Source organism: Micropterus salmoides, unplaced genomic scaffold (genome assembly GCF_014851395.1).
Source record: "Micropterus salmoides isolate LMB-PRFRI ecotype aquatic unplaced genomic scaffold, ASM1485139v1 Ms_hic_scaffold_7, whole genome shotgun sequence".
In the NCBI taxonomy this organism is placed as follows: Eukaryota; Metazoa; Chordata; class Actinopteri; order Centrarchiformes; family Centrarchidae; genus Micropterus; species Micropterus salmoides.
The window spans coordinates 18,896,168-18,919,775 of NW_024044459.1; the positions used below are offsets into that span (position 1 = coordinate 18,896,168).

The window sequence follows — 23,608 nt, forward strand, 5'->3', positions numbered from 1 at the left end:
TACAGGGACTTATGGTATTAGAAAAAAAAGGACCAATACAGGCCAGGGCAACAACTGTCAGTCTTTTCCAACTTAAATCATGAAGTCGAGTCAGGCCTCTTTCTGAGAAGCAAGGGGCAGTGGGAAAGTAGAGTGAGAGAGGTGGTCAACAGAGAGAATAAAAGTGAGATTGACAAAGTATGAAAGAAATATGGGTACAGGCAGGCAGAGCGGTAACTCCGTCGTGCACATTCACTGTCAGAGACATTCAGGATGCCTTAATAGCAAATTTTACAATGTACATCGATTTTTATATTTCCCCAAATTGAGTCCATCTTTTCCCCACCACTTATCTCTAACTCTGGTCTTCGCCTGCCTTTTAGACTGTGAAATGGAGAGTGGTAATTTCCCCCGCTTCTCTCTGTATGTTAATGAAGCGCTAATCTGTTCCTGAGCGAGTGCCTTAATGAGGGCGACGTGCCCCTCGCTCAGCCGGCTATCTCCTGTTAAGCTACCATTATGGAAATAGCTCGGTACTGCGCATCGTTCTGGGACCGGACTGAAATGTATGCCTTATTTCCACTTTTAAAGCTTTCTTCTCCCTCCTTAACAAGGCTGGGTGTTCCTCTGAGGGAGCAAGCAGTAGATAAACAAACATGGTAATGACGAGCATGGGGAGAGGCTTCACAGACTTTGAGGTCTGGTCGTTTTCAGATGCTGGATGTTGGTTGGGCTAAATAGGCCACATAGGACAGATTGTTGGAGATGGAGAGCACAGTATCAAACTTCTGCTATCTCAGATATACACCAATCAGCATTATTAATAATCAACATTATTGTGTTTATAGTGTTTTTTTTTCTTAGCTACTGCTTTGTGCATCTCATAGTCTCTGACGGAGTAAAATATGTACATGGAGAAATTGAATTAACAGGGATTATTGACTTTATTTTCCACCAAATTAGTGCATTCCATTGATCATGTCACATCCTCCTATCCATAACGCCTGCTGATGACGATAATACTTGGCTGTATTTAGAGAAACACCCTAATCAGATTAAAAGTAGGAACAGATGCTGCTCGGAGCTGAACACGTTTCAAAGACTTGTATCAAAGGATATTATGGCTTTATTCATTTTGCATGTATCTAGGCCAGCCCAGCCCTTGCCACTCCCACAGACCACATATGAAGGGTGGTGTGGTGGGTGACTATGAAATGGATTAACTTCTCTCGCTTGCTTCACTCTTGAAATGAAATTGCTCATTTTTAGGCTTCTTCTCTTTGTCCCCTTCCCTCAATTTCTCTCATTTGTTTTTTCTGGTATGTTGTTGACTATATTCAAATATTCTAATTTGTCATTTGTGAGTCACTTGAGTGAATGTTGAAAAGGCAGTCAGGTGCAAACGGGCTCCTCTGCGTTTATCTTCCTTACCTTTCATAGAGACTACCTGATACTGAAAGATGAGAATACAACTCATGTTAAGCTGGCATTGGACTGACTTTCTTATCTTGAGCAACTTCACAGCTTTTTGTGAATCACATGGTGATAAGTAGCACAGTAATGCATGGATGTGTAAAATGCACTGGTAGGAGCTTAAAATGTGCAGGGTTTTTTTGGAAGAAACGAGCAAGAGTGAAGTTAAAGTGTGTGAACTACGAGTGGAAGGTTTGGAGGGATGTGGGAGAGAGGTGTATCAACAATCTATTTTTTTTGCATTCTGCTGCTTGCTGCTCACATAACACAAATTCACTACAGGGGCTAAAACCTCAGGATTCCTCTTAAGATGATGAAAAGATGTCTGAGCCTTGTCTCAGATGAGTCTTTAAGAGTGTGCATGGATTTAAAGTCTCTGGAGGCTTTTGTTACAAATGTTCAAGTTCATACATCAATGAAATAGTCATGAACCACACCATTTTGTCAGATTCAGATTGTTAAGCTTAGGTGGCTGGTGAACTGATTTGATGTAGGCAAAGCTTAATGGCTTGCACTGCTTCCTTCATCCGACCCATACGGTGAGCTTTAATCAGAAATCCAAAAAGACTTCTGCATGTATTTCCTTTTATTACGAGTAGTTATCAGTCATGCATCACATGCCGGGCTTCTAACGGTGAATTTTGCTGAAGTATATTGTATGTGTCAAGAACAGAATTAAAATAAAGTGCAGAATATATGTATTATATATACAGTGGTTTGGGATGTTTTTGATGTCAGACATCAATAAGTATCCCTGAGTCTTCTAGAAGATGAAGAGAGTGCCCCAGATTCACTTGTTAAAAATTTACAATCTATTTTGTACATGGCATGGTGTGTGTCAGTCTCTTCTCGCTGCCGTTGGCGCAGCTTAGGGCGATGCTGGCTGGATCTGTAATGGGACCTGGCTGATACATGAAGCATGATCTAAGAACAGTTATTAGGTGAGAAAATGACCAAGCAAAAAATCAACCATTTTGAACTGACATAGCCGTGTTTCTTAAGGTAAAATACTCGTGTCAGAAACCTTGAATGATTTATGTCATAATCTTCAGGGAGCAGAAATACTTGACACAAGGCAATGGAAATGCATCAAATCAATGAGAGAAGCACTTATTCCTCATATATTGGTTTAGGCATATAGACCGTAAGGCCATGGAGAAACCAGCAACCGCACCATATGGCAGATGACGCATTGCAGACGTGCTGACTACAGGGCTGATCAGAACCAGACTCTGTTTCTATTCAACACTGACCACAGTAGGGAGAGAGGAGGATAGAGGGGTTGAGGAGCTGTCATATTTCCCCCGGGATAGGAGGGAGAGATTCCCGTGTGGTTGAATAATAATGTGGCTCTACCTCACTAGAGAGAAGTTTGCGAGAGCAAGGCAAAGAGAGGGAGGAGAGGAATTGGTCATAGAACATTTGTCATAGAAGTTCAGAAGTGTCACAGGCACCGCAAAAAGTACTCCAGTGCCTTTAACCCCATAAAATTTGGCTGTGTGCGTGCATGTGTGCATGCATGTTTTTGAGTTCCATGCTTGCATGGAAGTGTTTTTTATTAAAGTTAGGGCTGCTAAGCAGCGAGAGGCAAGGATGGAGGATGTGGCAGTGGTGCGGTAGTCCCAGTCATCATCCGTTAGCTCACAGAGGCCACTGATGAGCACAGATGTTACCATGCTGCCTCTGAAGCACCACAAATGCACGCACCCTGCAAGATGTGAGCCAGATTTATCCCAAATTGTAGCTTGACACTCACACTGGCAAATAATATATTCAAAAGCCTAAGTGTGGAGGCAATGAGAATGTTTTTTCTTCTGACTTTGTTTGGTTTGTTTAGTATGCCTTTAAATGGAGAACAGTGGAAACCCAGCCTCATCACTGGCTGACAGATGTCCCTTAGCATATATTTATCTTGGTATCAAATCCACATTGGACTGTTGGACCCACAAGCTGCAGCTTTGACTGATTTTAGGAGAATAGTCAATTCAGGAATAGCTTTGCTTTCCAAGTCATTACACAAAAATATGACCCAGTGATAATCTGCCATGAAAAGATTTCTCACAGGACCCGGTGTTAGATGGCAGCTTTGGTGTTTAAATAATCATTAATTTAATTTACAGTAGTGTTTTATTACCGCAACAATGTGAATTATTAAATAACATACCTGTTTGTGGAGTATTTATGCTTTCTGAAATTAATCTTGTGGCCAAAATTGCTATATTGCATCTTTAATTAGGTAAATCTGGGCATCTGTTCAGAGTGTTTACATTGGGCTAGTTACATAATCAAAGGCAACTATGTAGTTCCACTATAGAACCTAATGCAAATATTGAGAGATATATTTTATCTTCTCCCCACATATCCTTGTTGGCATATTAGCTGTAGGTATTCTTCTTATTACAACTGTTGTATACAAATCTTGTAATTGTTCATTTGTGATTTAGTAAAATTTTGTTTTTCTGTAATCAGTTTAGCACTACCCAAGCTATCCATTATACTAGTGGTGTGTCTCAATTCGTACCCTTCGATACTTGAGCGTATAAGTGCATTTACACTGAGAAGTGTGGCAAAATGCCTACTTTTGTTCTGCAAAGACTAAATATGCTTGCCATTAATGGAAAAGGAAACAATTTCTGCAGTTTGTGAAAGGGTCATACAGGCTGCTTTTCAACAAGGCCAGTGGTGTAGTGTCCAGTTACTGGATTTAAGTAACACAACCACGCACACAGCTTGGGTGACAATGGCCTTGACGGTGAATTTTCTTTTAAACTGTAAAAATCTATCTAACTTACGTTAGCTGGTTAAATCTACCTTTCTCTTGCTGCCTTTCTCATTAATCGTCTCTCCCTGCCTCTCCTCTGATGTGTGTCGCCAGGGGTGTGGAGTCGCAGAGATTCTAGAGCGTTCTGCAGACCTGTCTTCACTGTCTTGTCAAACTAAAAGCCTTGGCAGAGTTGTGTAATTGCGACTTCATGACTTTTCAGAAAATTCTGAAGCAGCAGTGTCAATAATTGTGCAGCGGCAAATGTACTTAGCGGAAACCCTGGCCCGGTTACATTTTGCCATTAAAAAAGAAGAAGAAGCAGTCAAAAGTTGCGATAGTCATTTCCAGTAAGTACCCCACATCCGCAGTCGATTTGAGACTACACTACCCTAGCGAAATGTATGCACTATGCAAGTAATTACATATGTACGCAGTGTACCGCATTAGCGTACTAATCAAAGTATCTGAATTGAGACACAACATAGTTGTGTGAGGCTAATGTGTTGCTAATACAACATTCTAAGCAAATGTTAAATTACTGTTGGGTCTCTGTTATGAAGTACTTTTATAACTTCCTATGGGAAATTAATGTTGATCTGTCATTGGTGATGCGTTGTTTCTTTTTTGCATGAGTCAGTATTTTTGTGTTGTTAGTAATTTATTTGCACCGTATAGTTGGTCTAATCATTGTCTCACAGTCTTTTGTTAAACAACTTGCATCCACAGGCACTGCAATTGCTGTCTTCAATTATTATTGAAAATGTGTTTAGTTTTCTGCATGGCTGTGCACCTACATGCACAGTGAGGGTAGAAGAGAACATACTTGACAAAGGCTGTGTGATAGTTTAATACTGGTGCTGGTTGACAGAGGTCTTGAAAGAAATGAGGAAGACAGTGAGAGAATGAGAAAGAAAGAGACCTTGGATGTACTTGGGTTGAAGAAAGAAAAGAAGAAGAAGAAGCCTTGTCCTCCAACATGCTGCACAAATGAAATACTTAAAAGCACGGTGTGTGCACATATTTCAAGGAAATAAAGCACTCAATGAATTAGAATTACTAATAACTAATTGTAATTCATTTGCCTTTCTGGACTATTGATCCTTTGTCAGTCCTGAAAGAAACAATCTGTGTTTGAGAGAGAAAGCGAGAAAGATAGTTTGTATTACTGCTGTGCCTAATAAAATAAGCAGGACCAACGCTTTTATTAAGAGAACAGGCAGTGGCATTCAAGTGTTTATTTCTTTAAAGTCCCTGAGTGGTGGCCTGTGCTATTATTTATGAATTAACTGCTAAAAATGCCTCAAAAATCCCTTTATGACACTGCAGCGCCCATCAAAGTGGAACAGCTGAGCTTTCCTCAATCTGCATTTATCTTCGCAAAAGCCTGGTTGCAGGTTGATAGTAGGAATATTTATTGATTAATGGTTCTATTTGCAACTGAGTTTCTTGAGCTTAGAACAAAATGTATTGCCTAACTCTGAGCACTCCTGTGCCTCAGCTTAACGGAATGTGTGAGGTTACGAGTTTCATATAGTCAGTGATTCAATTTCTTAGTACTACTTGGTACTTTGTAATTGAGTTTTTCGAATAACTCAGTCAATCAGTTAGTTAAGAAGTTAGCTTATCAGATAGTGACTCTGTCCAACCATGTGTTTGTTTAAATTGTAGGCCCCGAAAAGACCGAGTTTGCTCTTTAGACGTCTGCTTCTCAGAAATAAGGCTCTGAATGCAGTGTGTTTGTTTGTGTGTGTCTTCTCAGGCATGTCTGTAGTGAGCCTGTGTATGTACTGCATCCGTGCTTCAGTGTGTTTCTGTCATTCTAGTTCAGTGAGTGGCCCACTGGGTGCAGACAATCCCAGGCTTTGTGTGTATGTCCTGCTGCCATGCTGCGTACTGTACTGAATGGGCTCTGGGGAGCGAGGCGTGTGAAAATCCCACCCATGCCCACCTAAAGACTGTCAGCTGTGTGTGTGTGTGTGTGTGTGTGTACAAGAGAAAGACACACAGAAAGAAAAAGAGTGTGTGTGTGTGTAGTCATGTGTGTAGGGTGGGAAGTGGTGGGTGAAAGAGGACACTCCACACCGAAACAACCAACTCTCTGTGTTGGACAGTACAGAGAGATTCTTTATTATTCTTTTATTTCATTAACTGGGGAACCTAATGACCTGACAAATGACCTCCAGCAGAGGCCACTCTGTTCTTTCAGCACCACTGTTGCTGACTGTCTGTCTGTCCCTTCCTCTTTGTCTCTGTGTACCTCTCTATCCCCTTGCATCATGCTTCACAATCTGTAAATGCCTTTGGACCATTTTCACCGGAGACATAACACAGCCTGTAATGTACAGGTGTAATTAATAACATTAATGGTGGTTGCATTAACTTGAGGCTTTCTCAGTTCCAGGGCCTTTATGTTGTGCTAATGTTTTTAGTTACACCTGTGTTTTTCCTGCTGAGTTGAAATGTCTCCTTTGAGAGAGGTTATTTCCATTTATTTTAAATATTTACTATCATTAGTACATTACATGACATGTTTTGGTCACTCACCTTGTCCATGCAATAAACCTCCCGTGATGCCTTCCGTGGTCTTGCATGCCAGATGCCACATACCATGCAAACATTGTAGCTCTATTAATTCATTGTTTTTTTCAAACAGGTCACATGACATGCACAGTGACCTGGTGGGCAAAACAACAGACCAACATAGTGGCTCATGCCGCAACTCCCCTGTAGAGACGCCGCAAAAGCCGTCAAATTTTATTTGGATCACCATTCAACTTAAGAATAAGAAAGATATGAACACAAACCGCAAGTGTTGGGAAATATCTGATCCATATAACGTTATAGCATCTGCTGCCGCATTTCTACTGTTAAAAACCGCCAGGCCCCTGCCGCTGCTCGACTGCGGAATGTTTACGTTTACCTTGTGGGGAATCCCTCACCTAACACAGCCCCGGCTTGTCTCCTCCTAGATTAGTGCATCCGAAAGCACAACAACCATCCAGCATTTTGGCAATGCAAAGTAACAGTGTATCACTTGCTTACTGGTTGGCAGGCAGCGGAAAATAACGTCTTTTTTGCCCTCCAAGGGAGCGTTTTCCTTGGAATGTGACGTCAATTGAAAACTATGAATAGCAGTTCTGTCTTAAGTCAAAATGGAACTTGCCCAGAATGGCGGCCTATTTTTGAAAGGCAAAAATTGATTGTTATAACAGACAGAGGAATCCAGATTCCAGGTCTGAAAGGGCTTCTTTTGTTCTGTGTTTCCCTGTCTTCCCGTCTCCTCCCTGTAATTAATATATAAATGGATCCCTCTCAGGTAGATCATCATCATCATCATCATCATCATCATCATCAATGATTTTCGCTTGTGTTTTTGCTGTATTGTGTCTTGCTGCATAGCATGTGAAGAAGAAGGCGGATGTGGGAGATTAATGCTCTGGTGGAAGCCTAGTCATGTTCCCATTGTCCCCAACCACAACACAGGATGTGGTGGATTGTAATTGGGGAGGTGAATGGACAATACACACGCACAAAAATAATGAACAAGTGCACACAAACTGCACTGACAGGACACAGGTGACCTCATCCATGTGAAACAAAACCAATAGGCAAAGTAGCCTATTTAGCCCACCACCGAGGATGTTATTTGTTTAGCTACCTCCTGCTGCTCATAAATGTCAAGCCTCATCATAGTTGAATGAGAATTTGCTCCCCAATTTGACTGTGCAGGGTGTCCGAGTGTGTTTAATGTCTTGAATAAAGGTGCTGTTTATTTATTAAGCAAGTCTTCTGCCTTTCTTACAGCACCCATTTAGCACAGTAGGTAGTGTCCCCATTTCATTTCAGTTTGTGTTCCTCAAAAGAGCTTCTTGGTGAGATATATTCAGACCTTTTCCTCTCTCCTCCTCTCTTCTCTTCTTTCTTCCTCTGTCTCCGTCTCCTCCTCCAAACATCCCTCCATTTGTTCAGCCGTATCTGTTTGGGTGTTTGTTTGCGTTTGTGGCCTTGCCTCTCCAAGCATGTCTCTAAGCCCTTTTCCTCCTCTAATTGGTCCTCTGTATTCATGTGGGGATGCGGAGAGAGGGAAGGGAGACTGCAGGCTGAGCTGACTCTTAATAAATGTCAGTCCACAGCCACGCTATGGACAGACAGCTCACTGATGGGCTGTTTATAACAAGGCGTCACTTAATTCAACAGGGGACAGGAGCTGAGGTGAAGTTACAGGCATAAAGAAAAGGAATAGATCAAGAGAGGGTGATGTATCTCGCCAACGAGAGATGGAGAGAAGATGAGAGGGGGTGCATGGAGTCAGAATCACCTCAGCAGGAGGAAGGAGACGGAGAAACACTAAGTGATTGTGAAACAGCATGAAGTGTGTGAGAGAAGGGAGGTCACAGGCAGCAACGAATATCTGTGTTATGATGATGATAGTTACTTCAGTTAGTTAGATGATAGTTACTTTATGACGATGATAGTTTATTCAGCTACTAACAATGACCAGTAGACTGCCCATTGACTTCAGTCAGTTGTAACATATTAACACAACTTATTGCAATAGAGGGTGCATGGAAACTAGTTAGCAAGTAAGCAGAGAAGTTAAAATAGTGATGAATAAACAGTTGAAATAGTTGGCTAAAAGAAATGGATAAATGGTTGAACTAATTAGCTAAACGTAATGGGTAAATAATAAAAACATCAGCTTCTGTATGAAAAGATAACTACAACAACAACCACTTGTTATTAACAGGGCTAAATAACATCCGGTGTAGAAGTGGGAATTACTGTTACCGGTGCTAATTGTTATGTGCGTCACTTACCCTTACGTTTGTGTGTGATTATTGTTTGTGTTTTTGGGTGTGTGGGCCTTAATGCCCATGCTGGCTTGTGTATATACATGCCCGTGAGTCTATGGTGTATGTGCAGCCTTTTGTTTATTTGTGTGTCCCGGTTTGTTTTCAGAAATTCATCCTGTCAGGCCTGGAACCTGCTGCCTCCTCCCAGCCCATGTCTCTGCACAAAACAAAGCAAAAGTTTGTTTATTGTTTTGCCAGCCTTGTTTTTCTTTTGATTGTTGTCAAAGTTCCCACTGTCTCCTCTTGGGTAGCAGCATACACTCCACTCTTCTATGCTATTATTTACTCCCTGTGGTTTTATAGAGTTTAGATTGAATGAGAGTGTTATTAAAGGGCCTGTTGAAAAAGAAAAAAGTTAAGGGGGATACGATATTCAGACTGACGGAATGTTCTGGGCCAGTTCATTCCCAAGTGTTTTCTGGATATCATAGATATTAGAAAGACTGAGTGACATGTTGGCCCCTTTACATGCATTCGGGAGGCCCTTACTGTACAGAAAGGGTTTTCCAACATGTCACCACTTCTGTGTCCTCAGTCTGATAGAGGTTTGGAAAATAACTTCTCTTAATATATTTGGAAGAATAGGACTGTATCTGTGTGTGTGTGTGTGTGTGTGCGCGCGCGCACATATCTGCTTGTGCTCACTTCTGATATAAATACCAGAGGAGATTGACAGTTTCTTGTGTTTAGGTTTGACAGCTCTTATTTGTTGTGCTCAACAGGCTTTTAGTGAATGGCTGACGTTTTCAGGTTCCATGTCTGTCACTGTACGATGGCTACAGGGTGCTGTTGTTGATGTGGATACTAGCTCATGGTGTCCCCTTTTCAGCATCAGTGCACAGTGCATATGTGGCTCCTACAGGCTGTTTTTCAAAGAGTCATGGGAACATTAAACATGCTTGGTTTTTTTTCTTGTTCCTGTTGATTGGCACATTTCAGATTTGTGTACAGCCACTGGGTGCAATGTTTGCTGAAGAAGAAAGTAACACATAAGAGGAGCTGAATGTTGTGTACAGGTATGATTAATTAAAGGGGGAAAAATATCCAAAGCTATTGATGTGAACAGTTGATAAGCTACTGTACAAATAAGTAAAGTGTGGTGGAAATTTGATATTTTACTCTGTTTACTGTTTCACCCTGCATGCTTCATTATTATATACAAAGGTTTCGCTGTATGGTATTTGATTATATTATATATAATATATTTATTATGTTACAGCTAGGTGAAGTTCCCATGGGTAAGATGCTCATTAGAGAGTTTTATTATCTGACTGTCCTTGATAGGCCTTCATCTCAGGACAGCTGGTCCCTACTCCCTTCCTCTCCTGGATAGCTGCGTAATACCCTTACAGTATAAAGTCACCTGTTTCTACACTGGCTCTTTGTCTTACACTCTGCAGACTGTTTGCACTCTGTATGTCTGTATGACCCTTTGCAAAGAATAAAACCCTTAAAAGACGTCGAGATTGAATTCTTTATTTCAGAAGACTCACTAAAGGACAGATTTCCATTTCAAAAGTAGGATAATGCTGCACATCTTAAACATCATTTTGGTTTAAAAGTTCAGGAAATACATGATGAAAATACACTTTATTTACTGCCTGGAGCTTCGACCAACAAGAAAGGGTCACTTTTTTCTGAGTAAGAGTCACTTTCTCTTCATTGTGAAACTCTGGCTGTTGCTGCAAGGTCGTTCCTGAGAGGTGTACTACGAAGCGACATGTTGAACCTAAAGCCAGAGTTTTCAGTGTCACGAAGTTTCAACTTGGCTAGTTCACTAGGGTAACTTGCAATGCAACGCCTCCAGAGGAGGTGATGTTCAGGGTCTCGGTTCTACATCAACTGTAAAAGAAAAAGTCGCCTTTTCGCTAATTCTTTTCCTGACTATACTCTCCATGAGTGACATAAAATCTCAGCTAACGAAATGTGTTATATATGCACACCTGCTTAGCCGTAATACCACTGAACGAAACCGTGCGGTTACAGCATCGTGATGCCACGGGAACCATATGCATTCAGTTGATACATTCTGATTGCTTCTGGTCATATTAAAAGAATTTTAAAAATTTTACACAATTTTATCTTATCTTTTATCTTATATTTTAAAATTGTCTGTTGGTATTTATCAGAGCTAATATTAAATCCAAAATCATAAAAATTTGATTTGTAATTTTCTGCCAAAATTCCTCTCTTGCCTTATTTGCAGCAACAGTGTTGCTATTCGCCAAAATATTTTTTTTTACATTCCTCATAGCTCTCCGTTGTAACAACTGTCTGTTCCCCTTGGTGGTGGCACACGATTGGTACATTTTGTGTGTAAGTCTTATGGGAATGTGCAGAGAGCCTAATGCAGAAAACCGGGGTTAACAAAAAAAGTTGATAACCACCATTGTGATACCCATTATCTCTGCTTGGGGTTTTAGGTTTTCTCGTGTCAGCTAATGCAAAGAAAGCCTGGCTGTGTCAAACTAGCTTCGTATTACCACCCTGTTCTCGGAGGGGTTGCAAAACATTTTGGGATTTGACAAAATCTCTCCTCAAGCTCCATATAACTCTTCTGGGACATTCAATCCTATCACATGATCTTTACTTCACAAGATTGTTTTGTCAGCATTTTCAAATCAGAAGTAAACGAGATGGAGTCAAGAAAGGTTAAGTGCAAAAGTAAATCACTAAATCCAGTCTATATGCTAAAGCAAAAGCCCACACTAACCTGTCAGCTTCGCTAAGTCAGTTCCCTGGGGCATGCCAGTTAGACAAATACTGGTTCTAACAGATAACCTACTAGATACTGGTTCCAAAGTGAATCAAGTGGCTACCTACAAGAACATAATTAACACCTCAACAGTGGTAATGAGGTACAGACAGAAACACTCGCAACACAAAAGAGGAGGCAGCACACCAATGGAGCAAACAACAAAAAACTTTATTGAGACATTACAAGACTGTTTTGACAGCACAGCTACCTGACAGAGTATCTGTTTTAGTGACAGACAGCTATGCAGCTGAACACCCACACACACACACACACATATGAGAAGGCATGCATCCTCAAGCGCACCAAAAACACTTTTATGCACAAGCAAAGTGTGCCCGCATATGCTTCATGTCTCAATAAGTTGTTCATTTTACATCCAAGCTACCAGTGTGTGGTTTGACATGGTTGTTAGCTTAACTTGCATACAAAAAGACCAAGCAGTTGACTTAAGATAAACATTTTCATCTCATTTTTCTGATTTTAAAAAATGAGTGGCAGTGATGTTGAGATGCCAATTTATTCCACACAATTACGCATTTGTGAAAAATATCACCCGGTGTCTTCATGCAACAGTTTTATTTGTGCTGTCACCTGCGTGCATGCCCAGTGACAGACAACCCTCCTCATGTCCTCAAAAAATAACCCCTGCTGATCATCCTTCAGCAAGATGGCAGAATGCAGCTCAGACAGCCAGGGAAGCTTGTGAATGCTGGCTGGCACACAAACTGAGAGGAGAACAGGCAGACAGGTTGGCAGACATGCGTGTATTGTAAGCTAACTGACAATCAGGAATGACACATATCCTACGTTTGCTGTAAGCTGGCCAAGAGACAGAGAAGTAGTGAAGCACGCAGACAAGTTGAAAGATAGAAGAAAAGACTGACCAGCAGTCACTGAGTCATCAGCATTTTTTTATTAACAATGGTAAGGATGTGTACTGAGGCCAAAAAACAAAGAAGATTGTGTGTGTCAAAGGGATAAAGGGTTGCCAAAATCTGACAGCTCAGCCTCCTGTGCATTCAGCCTCTCTTTCTGTCTCTTTGTCTTTCACTGTCAAGATTTCTCTCCGTCAGGCAAAAGTCAGTGACCAGGCAGCGGCAGAGAGCTCCAATTGGACAAACTGTCAAAGAGCTCACAGTCACAGAAGACATATAATGTAGCAAAGTGACATAGTGGACCTATAATACACCATATCCTTCCATTGCAGAGAGCTTGAGCTGGCAAAATTACAGTAACCCTTTAATGTGATGCTGAATTAATGCTGTGCAGGTGTCATATTGAAAGAAGCAGAAAGGCTTTTTAGTCGAGCAAGAATGAACTACAGCACATTTTGTGCTAGTTGTGGTAACATAAATATCATTTTAAATATAAATACTCTGAACGGCCAATATAAGTGGATTCAATGCATGTGTTGAACTGTTTATTTCATGTGTGATGCCAAGTGGAATAAATCAAAGCTTAAAGGAAATTAACAGGCCTTTTTTCTTTTTCTTGTTTTTCTTTTTTTACAGTCACAATGTTTTTTCTCCTAATTAAGACGTGGTGTGAATGTGGCATACCGAACAATACTTTGGTGCTCGTTGTTTCTGTAAAATGAAATTAACGATTGAGTTGTGGAGAATGTTACCGATTTAATGATGTGTAGCATGTCCATATTGAAAAAAGTATAAACATTTATATTGGTATGTATAACCTAAGCAGTTTAGGACTAGCTCAAGAAAGTGACCCGGTGGGCTTTAACAGGTTTTATACATCTAATCATCTTCTAATTGGGACCTGCGTTTATTTGTCAAAACGTCTAGACATACCAGGCCAGTAAAAGGGACAGGCACCTAATTGTGCCTAGGCTTTTATTTGAAGTTTTACAGTAATTTCTGGATTAAGTTACAAGCTTTAGGTTAAGAAAGCTCCAAGTCAGTTTTAGTCAATTTTATTCATATAGCCCAATATCACAAATCACAGATTTCCCTCTAGGGGCTTTACTATCTGTACAGCATTTGACGTCCTCTGTCCTTAGTTTCTATATTCTGGAAAATCTCTTTAACAGGGAAAAAAGGAAAGAAACCTCTGGAAGAGCAGCAGAGGAGGGATCCCTCTCCCTGGACGGACAGACATGCAATAGATGCCATATGTACAGAATAGAACAAAGTGAAATTACGGTACAGACAATCATGATGACAAATTTATAAACAGATTGTTATATGAAGAATTGATCTGGGGTGGGTGGCATTGAGCAACTTCAGGTTTCGACAAACAGATAGGACCTGAGCCACACGACCTCCTCTCCACCATAAAGACCTGGAAGAGGACAGAAATACACAAACACACAAGAGGCAAAACTGTAGCACACCATTCACACAGATAGGAAAAAGGAACAGACACACTCAGAGAGAAAGAGCGACAAGGAAAATTGAGCACCCAGATAGCGCAGAGGGAAAAAACGTGTCCACCACTGAATGGACTTGGTTTCATTTGCCACCTGTGATGTTTCTGTCATGTCTGGGTGAGCCAACAAACACAATATTTGCAGGGTAGGAACTTCATGAGGTGGTAATCATGTTTTAGCCACCAGTTAATTGTAAGCATAAACCTTTCCTTTGCCTTATGGTTAGGCCATTGTCAGACTGACAATATGCTGCATTGAAAATATGCTGTCTCTCCAATCCTTACTATGAGAAAACACGGGCTCAAAATGTGCTGTAACCACAATGCAACGTCTTCCAGCAATGCACTGTGTTGATCCATCAGTTACATGCAACAGCACATACCTGGAGGATTACTTTTTGTAATCTGAACAGTGTATTCCTCTAGTTCATCATCACTACTTACAGAGTTGTACAATTATGTCTCATAGTATTATAAATTGCTGTCTAGTGTTTGGGAGTCTGATAAGCCTACAAAGTCACTGATATATAACTCAAACAGGTCTTCCTGGACCCAGCTTTTATCTTCTGACTGCTACCTATAGCAACACACCCACACCGTCTATTGCATTTTCTTAACGTAGGGCTGTTAACAGTCTGAACACTTCCTTCCTCCTGGAGAGACAGCCTACTCAGACTAAAAGAGGGAGTTAGCAGCAAGTGGTAAAACTATGCACACATATAGTACAACTCAGAAACTTCTCTGCCTCCAAGACACACACAAACTTTCACACAAGTACATATGTCATTTGGCTATACTGCAGAAGATTGATTGGCACTTGTTGTCGACACTTGAGCCTGATTGGCTTCACTTCGTCGCTGTCTGGTATGGACTTTGCCATGCATATTTTAAGATTTCTTTACCCAGCAGACAGTTTCACACAGACACTAAAAGTGTTGCCCCATTTCTCTCTTTCTCTCTTTGTGAATTTATAGACAGCTTTGTTGTTATATTAGGTTTGAAGTTCAATTTCTGGATGTAAGACAAATTCTTCCTGTCAGTGAATTCTTTTCAGTTTGATGTTTGAGATGCTTTTGGTTGTTTGTTACAATGAAAGCTCCCTTGGGTTATCACAATTTTTCATTATGTTACTTAAGCTTTCGTTCTCTGTCTTTGTGTTTCTTTACTTTCTTTACTTCTCTTGCTTTCACTTCACATGCTCATTGCTCTCATATCTATTTCTCCCCTTCCCTCCTTGTTTTTGTCAATCTATTTTCTTTGTCATCTTCTACTCCCTCTCCCTTTCCTTATTCCCACCCTTCCTGTCTTTGCTTTTATCAGTGAGAAGTCAGAAATTCAGTTTCTGAGAAGCACTCAGAAAAAAAAAATTCACTGCTTTGACAAGTGTTTCAAATCCGCGCTACTCTTTATTGCACTGAGGCAAATAATTGATGAATAGTGCCTTTTTGCGTCCACCCAGCCTCATTCACACAGACTCCTTTGGTACAAGAATATCACTGCTTCGATGCCGTAGACCAGGGTCTTAAATAAACTGACATTACTGACACCGGTAACAACTTGATGGGATAAAAGCGTGGCGTGTTGAACGTGTCATTCTTTCATCAGTTGGAATACATTGATTGGTTCACTGAAGAACACACAAACATCTTGAAGCTTATAATCATAAAAAGTGGGCTTCTCTTAACATGAATTCAGCGGTTACAGGTTGTTCATCTAAGATAACACCAGATTTGTTGCTCTCTGAGCATCAGGTAGAGTAGGCTTTTTTAGTTCAAAGGGAAATTCTGGTTTATGATACTGCAACTTAGATTTTGTTTGTGTAGTCATGGCCATCATAAAAGTCTTGAGCACGAAGACAATTAGACAGGTTGTACAGGAACAAGACAAAGCGGGCATTCAGCCCAAAATCAGCCTGCAGCAACTATTTTATCTTTTGTCACAACAGTCACGAGGTAAACAGGAGAGATAAAGCTTTCACATTACGAAGTCATTTTCCAGGAATGCACCCTTACATGTATTTGATCGGCCAGTAGAGCCTGATTCAACTTTTTTTGCTAGTGTCCCTGCGTTGACAGCCCCATTGCACGTGCACACTGGCTCAGTTCAAATGAATGAGAGAGCTGTTACCACAAGTTATGGCAATCCAACCAGTAATTGTTGAAAGATTTCACAAAAAAACTAAATTGTCAACCCAATGGTGGTGCTAGAGGAAATGTTGGGGAATAACTAAAGACACTAGACATCATCATCTGGAGACCAAGAATGTCAGTACAACTTTTAGACATTTTAGTCTTGGCCAAAGTGGTGAACTGAGCGACTGACTGAAATCCCTTCGTTGCCGACCGTAGCCATGCCACTAGTGCTTAGAGATCCACCACTTGATTTGAAAGTAAACCTCAAATTGAGGACACCCGAAATGTCAGTAATTATGTCGGTCTTTAAACTGTTTACAACTGTAAGTTTGGGTAATAATTTTACTGTTGATCTTTGTTTTCTCTTCCAAATTGATTTGGCTAACCTTGGGTGGGTTGTTTAAATCCAGACTGCGTGTCCGACTTCTTTTTAGCTAGCTGTTGTCACACTCCCAGATTTTAAAAACCAACTTGATGAATACAATTATCACCGATAGTAATGAAGGCCAAAGCTATGAAAATAATACCCAGGTTGCAATAAACCAGAATTTTGTTAACATTGTGGTTTCCCCAGTTTGAGTTGGAGGGCTTATGCTGTAATCCATATCGAGCTTATTCCGCTATTATCCCTCCTTGACTTTGTTAGCTCATCTAGGGAATTGTACAAGTAACCTTGTCAAAAGCTATTAGGGCTTGTACCAACAGCTGCAAGAGAATATTTAGTCCCTTTTTTCAGAAGTTGTTAAAGGATAAGTTTGGAGAAATGTTCTTGATTTCTTCCACATGTTTATTTTTCTTTTCTTAGTTTATTCTCTCTCTTGTGTGTTGGATCTCTCTTAGTGTGTAGCCTATATTGTTGTAATATATTCCAACATGTAGTGTATATGGAACGCCAGATCCAAGTGAATTTGTGATTATCTTCACGGGTTAATCCTGTTTTCTCTATCCTGACACAGGATTTTGGCACTGAGGCAAGTAAGTGTGTGTGTGTGTGTGTGTGTGTGTGTGTGTGTGTGTGTAGTGGTAGTATAGGGCTGTGATGATGAGGATGATGCATCCTATCCCCATTAGTGTTAGCCCAGATCTGTCAGAGACTTGTTGGGTTACTGCCTGGCAAAATCTCAACCCTGAGGAACAATGGGATGGGCCAAACATACACAAACACACCCGTGTGCATACGTTCCCAAGACAAATCACCATTTCTCTGTTTCTCACACACACACACACTCACACATATCCAGCAGTACCTGGAAATTCTCATCAGAACATACTGTCAGTCTTACATTCACATAAGCACAAACACACTTTCATCCTCAACCCCTGGGCAACAGATAGGAAGTGTTACAGTCTGGCTTGTTGTCTTCACTTTATTGTAGCTTAGATTTGATTGACATCATATTCCACACACTCAAACAGCATTTTCTGTTGCCCTCTGTCTCACCTTTGTCAGACAATAATATAGACTGCTCCATTAGCTGACAAGTGTTTATTTCTTCTTCCAACTTGGCTTGTATTACTGTGACCAAAGCACATTGAGGACCATCAACCCAAATAAGTGAATATGCTGTTCTGGTTTGTCCTCATTATAGTAGTGTTTGCCACCGTGAAGATTAATAGGAAACCTAGTAGTGTTCAAATCAGTGCTGTTGGAAGCACTCACTCAAATTTAAGTTTTTATTTCAAATCAAATAACTTCCTAACAGCAACCTTGTTTACTCTGAGAAATAATTTATCACCTTGTAGAACTACTTTGATGTGCGTTTTCTTTTCATTGTATCTCACTCGGTTGATAAGTTGTTTGATTACCTGTCCTACAGAGGCTGTCCTTGCGGCGCTCCCTCTGTAGCTAAATCCAAGGCTGTCCTACATTCTCCTTGTAGAGCTGCTGTGTAGTGGAGGCTTTGACAACAGATAACATTTTCCCTCTGTGCTCTCTGTTATGGACTTTTAACGTTGCTTCTAATTAATATCTCTGTCATTAATTTGCGGTGACACATGGCTTCCCTCCACTCACCCACCCACCCAGCCGGCCAGCCAGCCAGCCAGTTAGATTCTTGCCCCAAAGCCCCATTTAGACTCTAAGCACCACAGTGCAGGGAGGAGCGACAGGAGTGTACAATCAGACAACTACCGTGTGGTTTTGTCGTCTTTCTGCACAGATTTTTTTTTCATTTTTGTTTGTTAGATTGTCTCTTTCTTTCTTTCCTCCTTACCCTCCTCTGCCCTCCTAGTTGGCGCCCGGAGTTTGGTTCTATCATCAACATTCAGCACAACGGACACTGAGTGCACTTTGGTTGGCTACAAGACCTTCTCATTCTGCGCTACCCAGAAAGCATTTCACACATTATAGCTATTTTCTCAATGATGGGTGTTGATAAAGTGTCTCGCCATTACGCCCACTCGTGGGGGTGGATTATTGTTCAGCCTGATGATGATAGCAGCTCAGTGATGGTTGCCCTTGGTTTCTGATGTTTTGTCTGCGGAATCGCTTCCCTCAGTAGTTTGTCAAGCCAGCAGTCTTTTCAGAAAGGTGAGAGAAAAAGCAAAAGGTTGTCAGGTGACCCTATAAGCTTCCAGGTGAATAAGCAGATAATGAGACAGTGTACATTATCTTACAGTTACTATAATTGTTTGAGAATTGACATAGCATTTGTCATTGAACTGAAAACAGTTCAACAACTGTTCACAGATCTTGATTACATATACTGGCTTCACAAAGACACAAGCTTCCTTATCTGTTATATTGCTAAAAGGTTGCTTATATATTTACATTATCACTGTATATATTGATAATATTGATTTACTTACTGACTTTGTAATAGGTACTATTTTATCCACTCAATTTAATAAAAAACATCTGGCTATATTCACATTATGAATTTACATTATTTCAGCAGGTTTTCATGTTTTTTTTAAAGTTTTAAAGTAAGAAAAAGGTTGAAATAAGGAAATGAAGAGTTCCAGTTTTTGCTCTGTACAATCATTTTTTCAAATCTGAAATCCTTACAAGCTTAGCTTGTTTTTTATGCTAAATGATTCACTCTTGCTTTATCAGATGTACTAGACAATGTTTCCATCTTGAGCCTAATTTTCTATATTACACTGCAGGCTTTGCAAGGTTGCAGTGTATGAGTTTAGTGTTGAAACAATATTTAGCTCATCATGCTTCATATTTAGCGAGGGCTACATATGATGCAGGCCAGTCTCTTTTTAAAAGTAAGCCAAACAGAATGGAGAAAGAGTGATGGGTATGGTTCAGTGTATTTTTAAACACTCAGATGGATAAGACTTGGAGGATAGTACATGCTGACCGGGGAGCACTAATTATTAATGAAGGTTTTTATAGAAAGCACAAGAAGCTTACTGAAGAACTCTTGGTCATGACTCTTACGCATGTGCTCTTATTGCTGCTTCTGCTCCGTTGTTCTTGTACTTCTTCTCTGAACTTCCTACCTGAGGTTGTTTGTTCCCGTCACTCTTATGCTTCTCTGACCCGATGTAACCCTACAACTCTTTCTATCTCCCTCTCTCCAGGTTCAGGAAAATGTCTTTGTTGATTTTAACCACCAGGAGCTGCTTGAGTTCTACAACAAGGTCTGTTGTTTTGGAGTGTGTGTGTTTGTAAGAACATGAATATGTCCATGTTCATGTTTCATATATATCTTTGTGTTTCAGTGGCTATCTTCCATGTTGCATTTCATCCTGATTGGCAGACGTTGCCTGAAAAATTACATCTGCCTGCCTGTCTTCCTCATACTTTGATAAATGTTGTAGCTTCGTTCTCTCTTTTCTCTCCCTTTCTCTCTCTGTGTTTCTCTTGTGTGCATCATTTTTTTTTTCAAACACTCAGCCTTTTCTCCTCTCTCTTCCAGCTTGAAATTGTGCAAGGCCAGTTGGATTCCCTCACTTGATGGCTGGTGCTCTTTGTACGAATACACACACACACACACACACAGCTGTTAGAGACCTAGCAGTTCCACAGTTGTCAACATTTGAAGGAGGGCGTTTCTTTCCATTATGTGCTTCTTTCAATCCAGATTTGTACTCATAACGTAGAGAGGTGGAAATCTGATTGAATTTTTATGTCCTCATTAAGTAAATGGTGGGGAAATTCTCTTGTACTTAAACTTGTTTCTTAGTAAGATTTTTCTGCACCCTGCAGTGAGTAACTTAATGTTTGATCGCATTGTAAATGAACTATAATAAGATGATACAAATGTGCCAATAGTCAATAACCTTCAAAATGTATTTGTTCCCATAAAAGGAAATGAAATGTTGTTTTGAAAATGGATTTTGTAACTTGCAGAATGAACTAGTGCCATTCTAATAAAATCTGAAGTGGAGGTGAAATCCATCCAAGCTGTTGTTATTTAGTGAAGGCTCATTATTTCTCATTAAGACCAACCTGGACTGGTGGTTCAACAGATGGGAATTCTGGGAGGCACAGCGGACCTCCTGTGCGCGTGTGTGCGTGCGTGGGGGGGTGCTCGCGGCGCAGCATGCTTGTGTCTGTGTGTAGATGGGTGCATGAATATGTCCTTGTTCATGGATCTGTCCTTCCTTGTATGTTTGTGTGCATAATTCCTATCTTTCGTTCTTTCAAGTCAAACTTAAGAAGTTCCCAGATTCCCAGGTGTTATTCTCCCATGCAGCTATTGTAAACCCAGCCCTATCAGATGTGCCTCTGCTCGTAGTCTACTGATTTGAACTGGTATGTTGGGCTTTTTATCAAAATAAACAGAGCCACACAGCGTGTGTAGGCAATGTCCTCTTACTTAGGATGTGGATTAGCAAACTGACCCTACTTGCTGTTGCAAAGCTAACATGAGTACGAGACGGTCCCAGAGCAGCACAGCAGCTCCAGACAGTGACACTCACAACTCTCCTGCAACAGCATGTCATGGTGAACTATGAAGTAAGCTGTATGTCTGTTGGCAAGTCATTTAACGTGACTTGACTGACACACACATCACGGCTGGCACTGCTAGATAGTGTTGTGTGGCTCGTCCATTATTTTAAACACAAATTTATGCCCTGCAACACCGGCACGTGTGGAGGCACGTATCGTCAAACAAAAGATATCGTCATATCGCACAGCCTTAATACATACTTGCATACATTCATGCTTAACTTACCTACTGTATAGGTTTCATTACTTACTTATTTGTAGTACTAGCTGTACCTGTGTACATACTTTTCAGTTTCATTCATAATACTTATTTGGCCCTCAAGGGCCAATTGGAGGCAAGCTGGTTTGCCAACATAAAAACACAAAAACAGTTAATTCACATGTATAAACTTTAAAAATACAAAAATATGAAAGAAATTAAAAGAAAAGAACAACAGTTGAAAGTGGCCAATTCAATTAGTGGCAGTGGACAATTCATTGCTGAGCAGTGACAGTGTACTTAATCTTTACCTGCTTACTTACTTACCTGTATACACTCACCTCTAAATATGCGTACCTAGCTACTGTTTGTTGCATGTCTTTTTTTAGATGATAAATCAATTAATAACATGTTCATTTATTAGCATGCAATAAACTACAAGATTGTACTTTGTCATGGTTCTGTTTGTGATTTTTATGGACAGAATCTTTAGATGGAAGAGAGTCTACTTTCTGACCTCAGAAATGCATCTCTGCTTTTTGCTGATGACGTAGTTCTGTTGGCCTCCTAAGTAAGTAGGTAAAGTTGTTTTAGTAGAGCACCTTTCACAGAGTAGGGTCACAGAGTGCTTAACGAGAGAAAAAATGGTTAAAAATGAGACCATAAAAACAGTATAAAGAAATGACAATGACAGAGCAACAGCAGACCTTGAAAACACACAAAATGACAAACACTAGACAGTAAGAGGTGAGACAAAGGCTAGTTTGAGGAAATTAGTCTAAAGGCGTTAACAGAGACTGCAGATCGTAAGTCTATAGAAAGAGTGTTCCACAGTGTTTCAGCCAAGAGCACTTCAAAGGCATGATCACCGTTTGTTTTCAGTCAACTGCAAGGGACTACCAAGTGATATATTTATTTATTTTATTTCAATTTTTAATATTTATTTATTTTTTTTTTATACACAGTTTTAGTGTTTTACTTACTTTATTCTTAATAGATATATTTTTTTATTATTTCTTTTTTTAATACACACAAACACACACTTTTAAGAATCTTTAAATTAATCCAGACACTTTGATTTGATTAAACACTGATCTCAAGGATGCTTTCATGAAGAAGAACCCCCTTTGGTTTTAGAGTGAGTCGCTGCCCCAAGTATCTCAAGGTATTGTTCATTATCAACAGGTGGTCAGTTTGGTGCAGTGTTTGTTTGTTTATTTATTTAAAAGAGAAGGACAATGTTCAAATGTAAATGAGCTAGATTTAGCTGTACAGACTAATTTTCATCTGGAGCCCCTGGCAGGTAACGCAACATTAAAACATGTCATACAGACAACATTAAAAAACATACACTTATAATCATAAGCAGACAACACAAAAACATGGATAAAACATGGATAAAACATTAAAACACGAATTATATAAGCACAGACAAAATCATACAAGCACAAATAATTTGACACGTAAAATACATCAGCATGTGAGTACAGGAATATGTAAAACAATAACAAAAGCACTACTGCAAATTATGACAACATATTTGATTGTCCAGTAACCACTGTTTTATAGCTTTTCAAAAGGGGGTAAGAGAAGAAATGTTTCTTAGATCTTTAGGTATCGTGTTTCAGGTACTAGCTGCTCGGTATGAAAAGGCTGACTGTCCAAAGTTTCGTATATGGTATTTTACAGTCACCTCTGGAAGTAGCTGTGGCAGATGAGTTAAGATTTTGTTTAACAAATTCATTGAGTGGGGGTGGTCTAAACTGTGGAACATTTTAAACACAAGCAAGATATCAGCAAATTTGACCATATTTTCACAGTTTAAAAACCATGTTTCTTTAAAATATCACAATGATGAAATGAATTTGACTTTTTATTCTAAGTTACTGCAGAAGGACAAACTTCAGGTAGGTCATTAATATACAGACTGAACAACAGAGGACCCAAAGTTGAACCTTGAGGTACACCTAAGTCATTTTCAGTCATTTGGGAAGTTTTATGTTCTATGCGAACAGACCAGTGTTGAAGGTCACTGGTGTTTTACTCGTTTGTCACGGTGAAGAAGAAGATGAAGCTGAATCTCAATTTACATCTGACCAATGTTCCAAATTGCTGGGAGGCAGCCGCAGAACACACTAGAAAGATTATATATCATC

The 23,608-nt window shown here is 40.1% G+C and overlaps 1 protein-coding gene across 1 annotated transcript in view; it reads left to right on the forward strand.

Moving 5' to 3' along the window:
• Positions 1-20,705, forward strand: part of commd10 (COMM domain containing 10) — a 63,575-nt gene extending 42,870 nt beyond the window's left edge. Inside the window, exons 6-7 of the mRNA XM_038703918.1 lie at positions 19,879-19,938; positions 20,217-20,705. Coding sequence (XP_038559846.1) covers positions 19,879-19,938; positions 20,217-20,255 — 99 coding nt within the window. The 3' untranslated portion in view covers positions 20,256-20,705. The remainder of the gene's footprint in view (positions 1-19,878; positions 19,939-20,216) is intronic.
• The last annotated feature ends 2,903 nt before the right edge of the window (positions 20,706-23,608 follow it).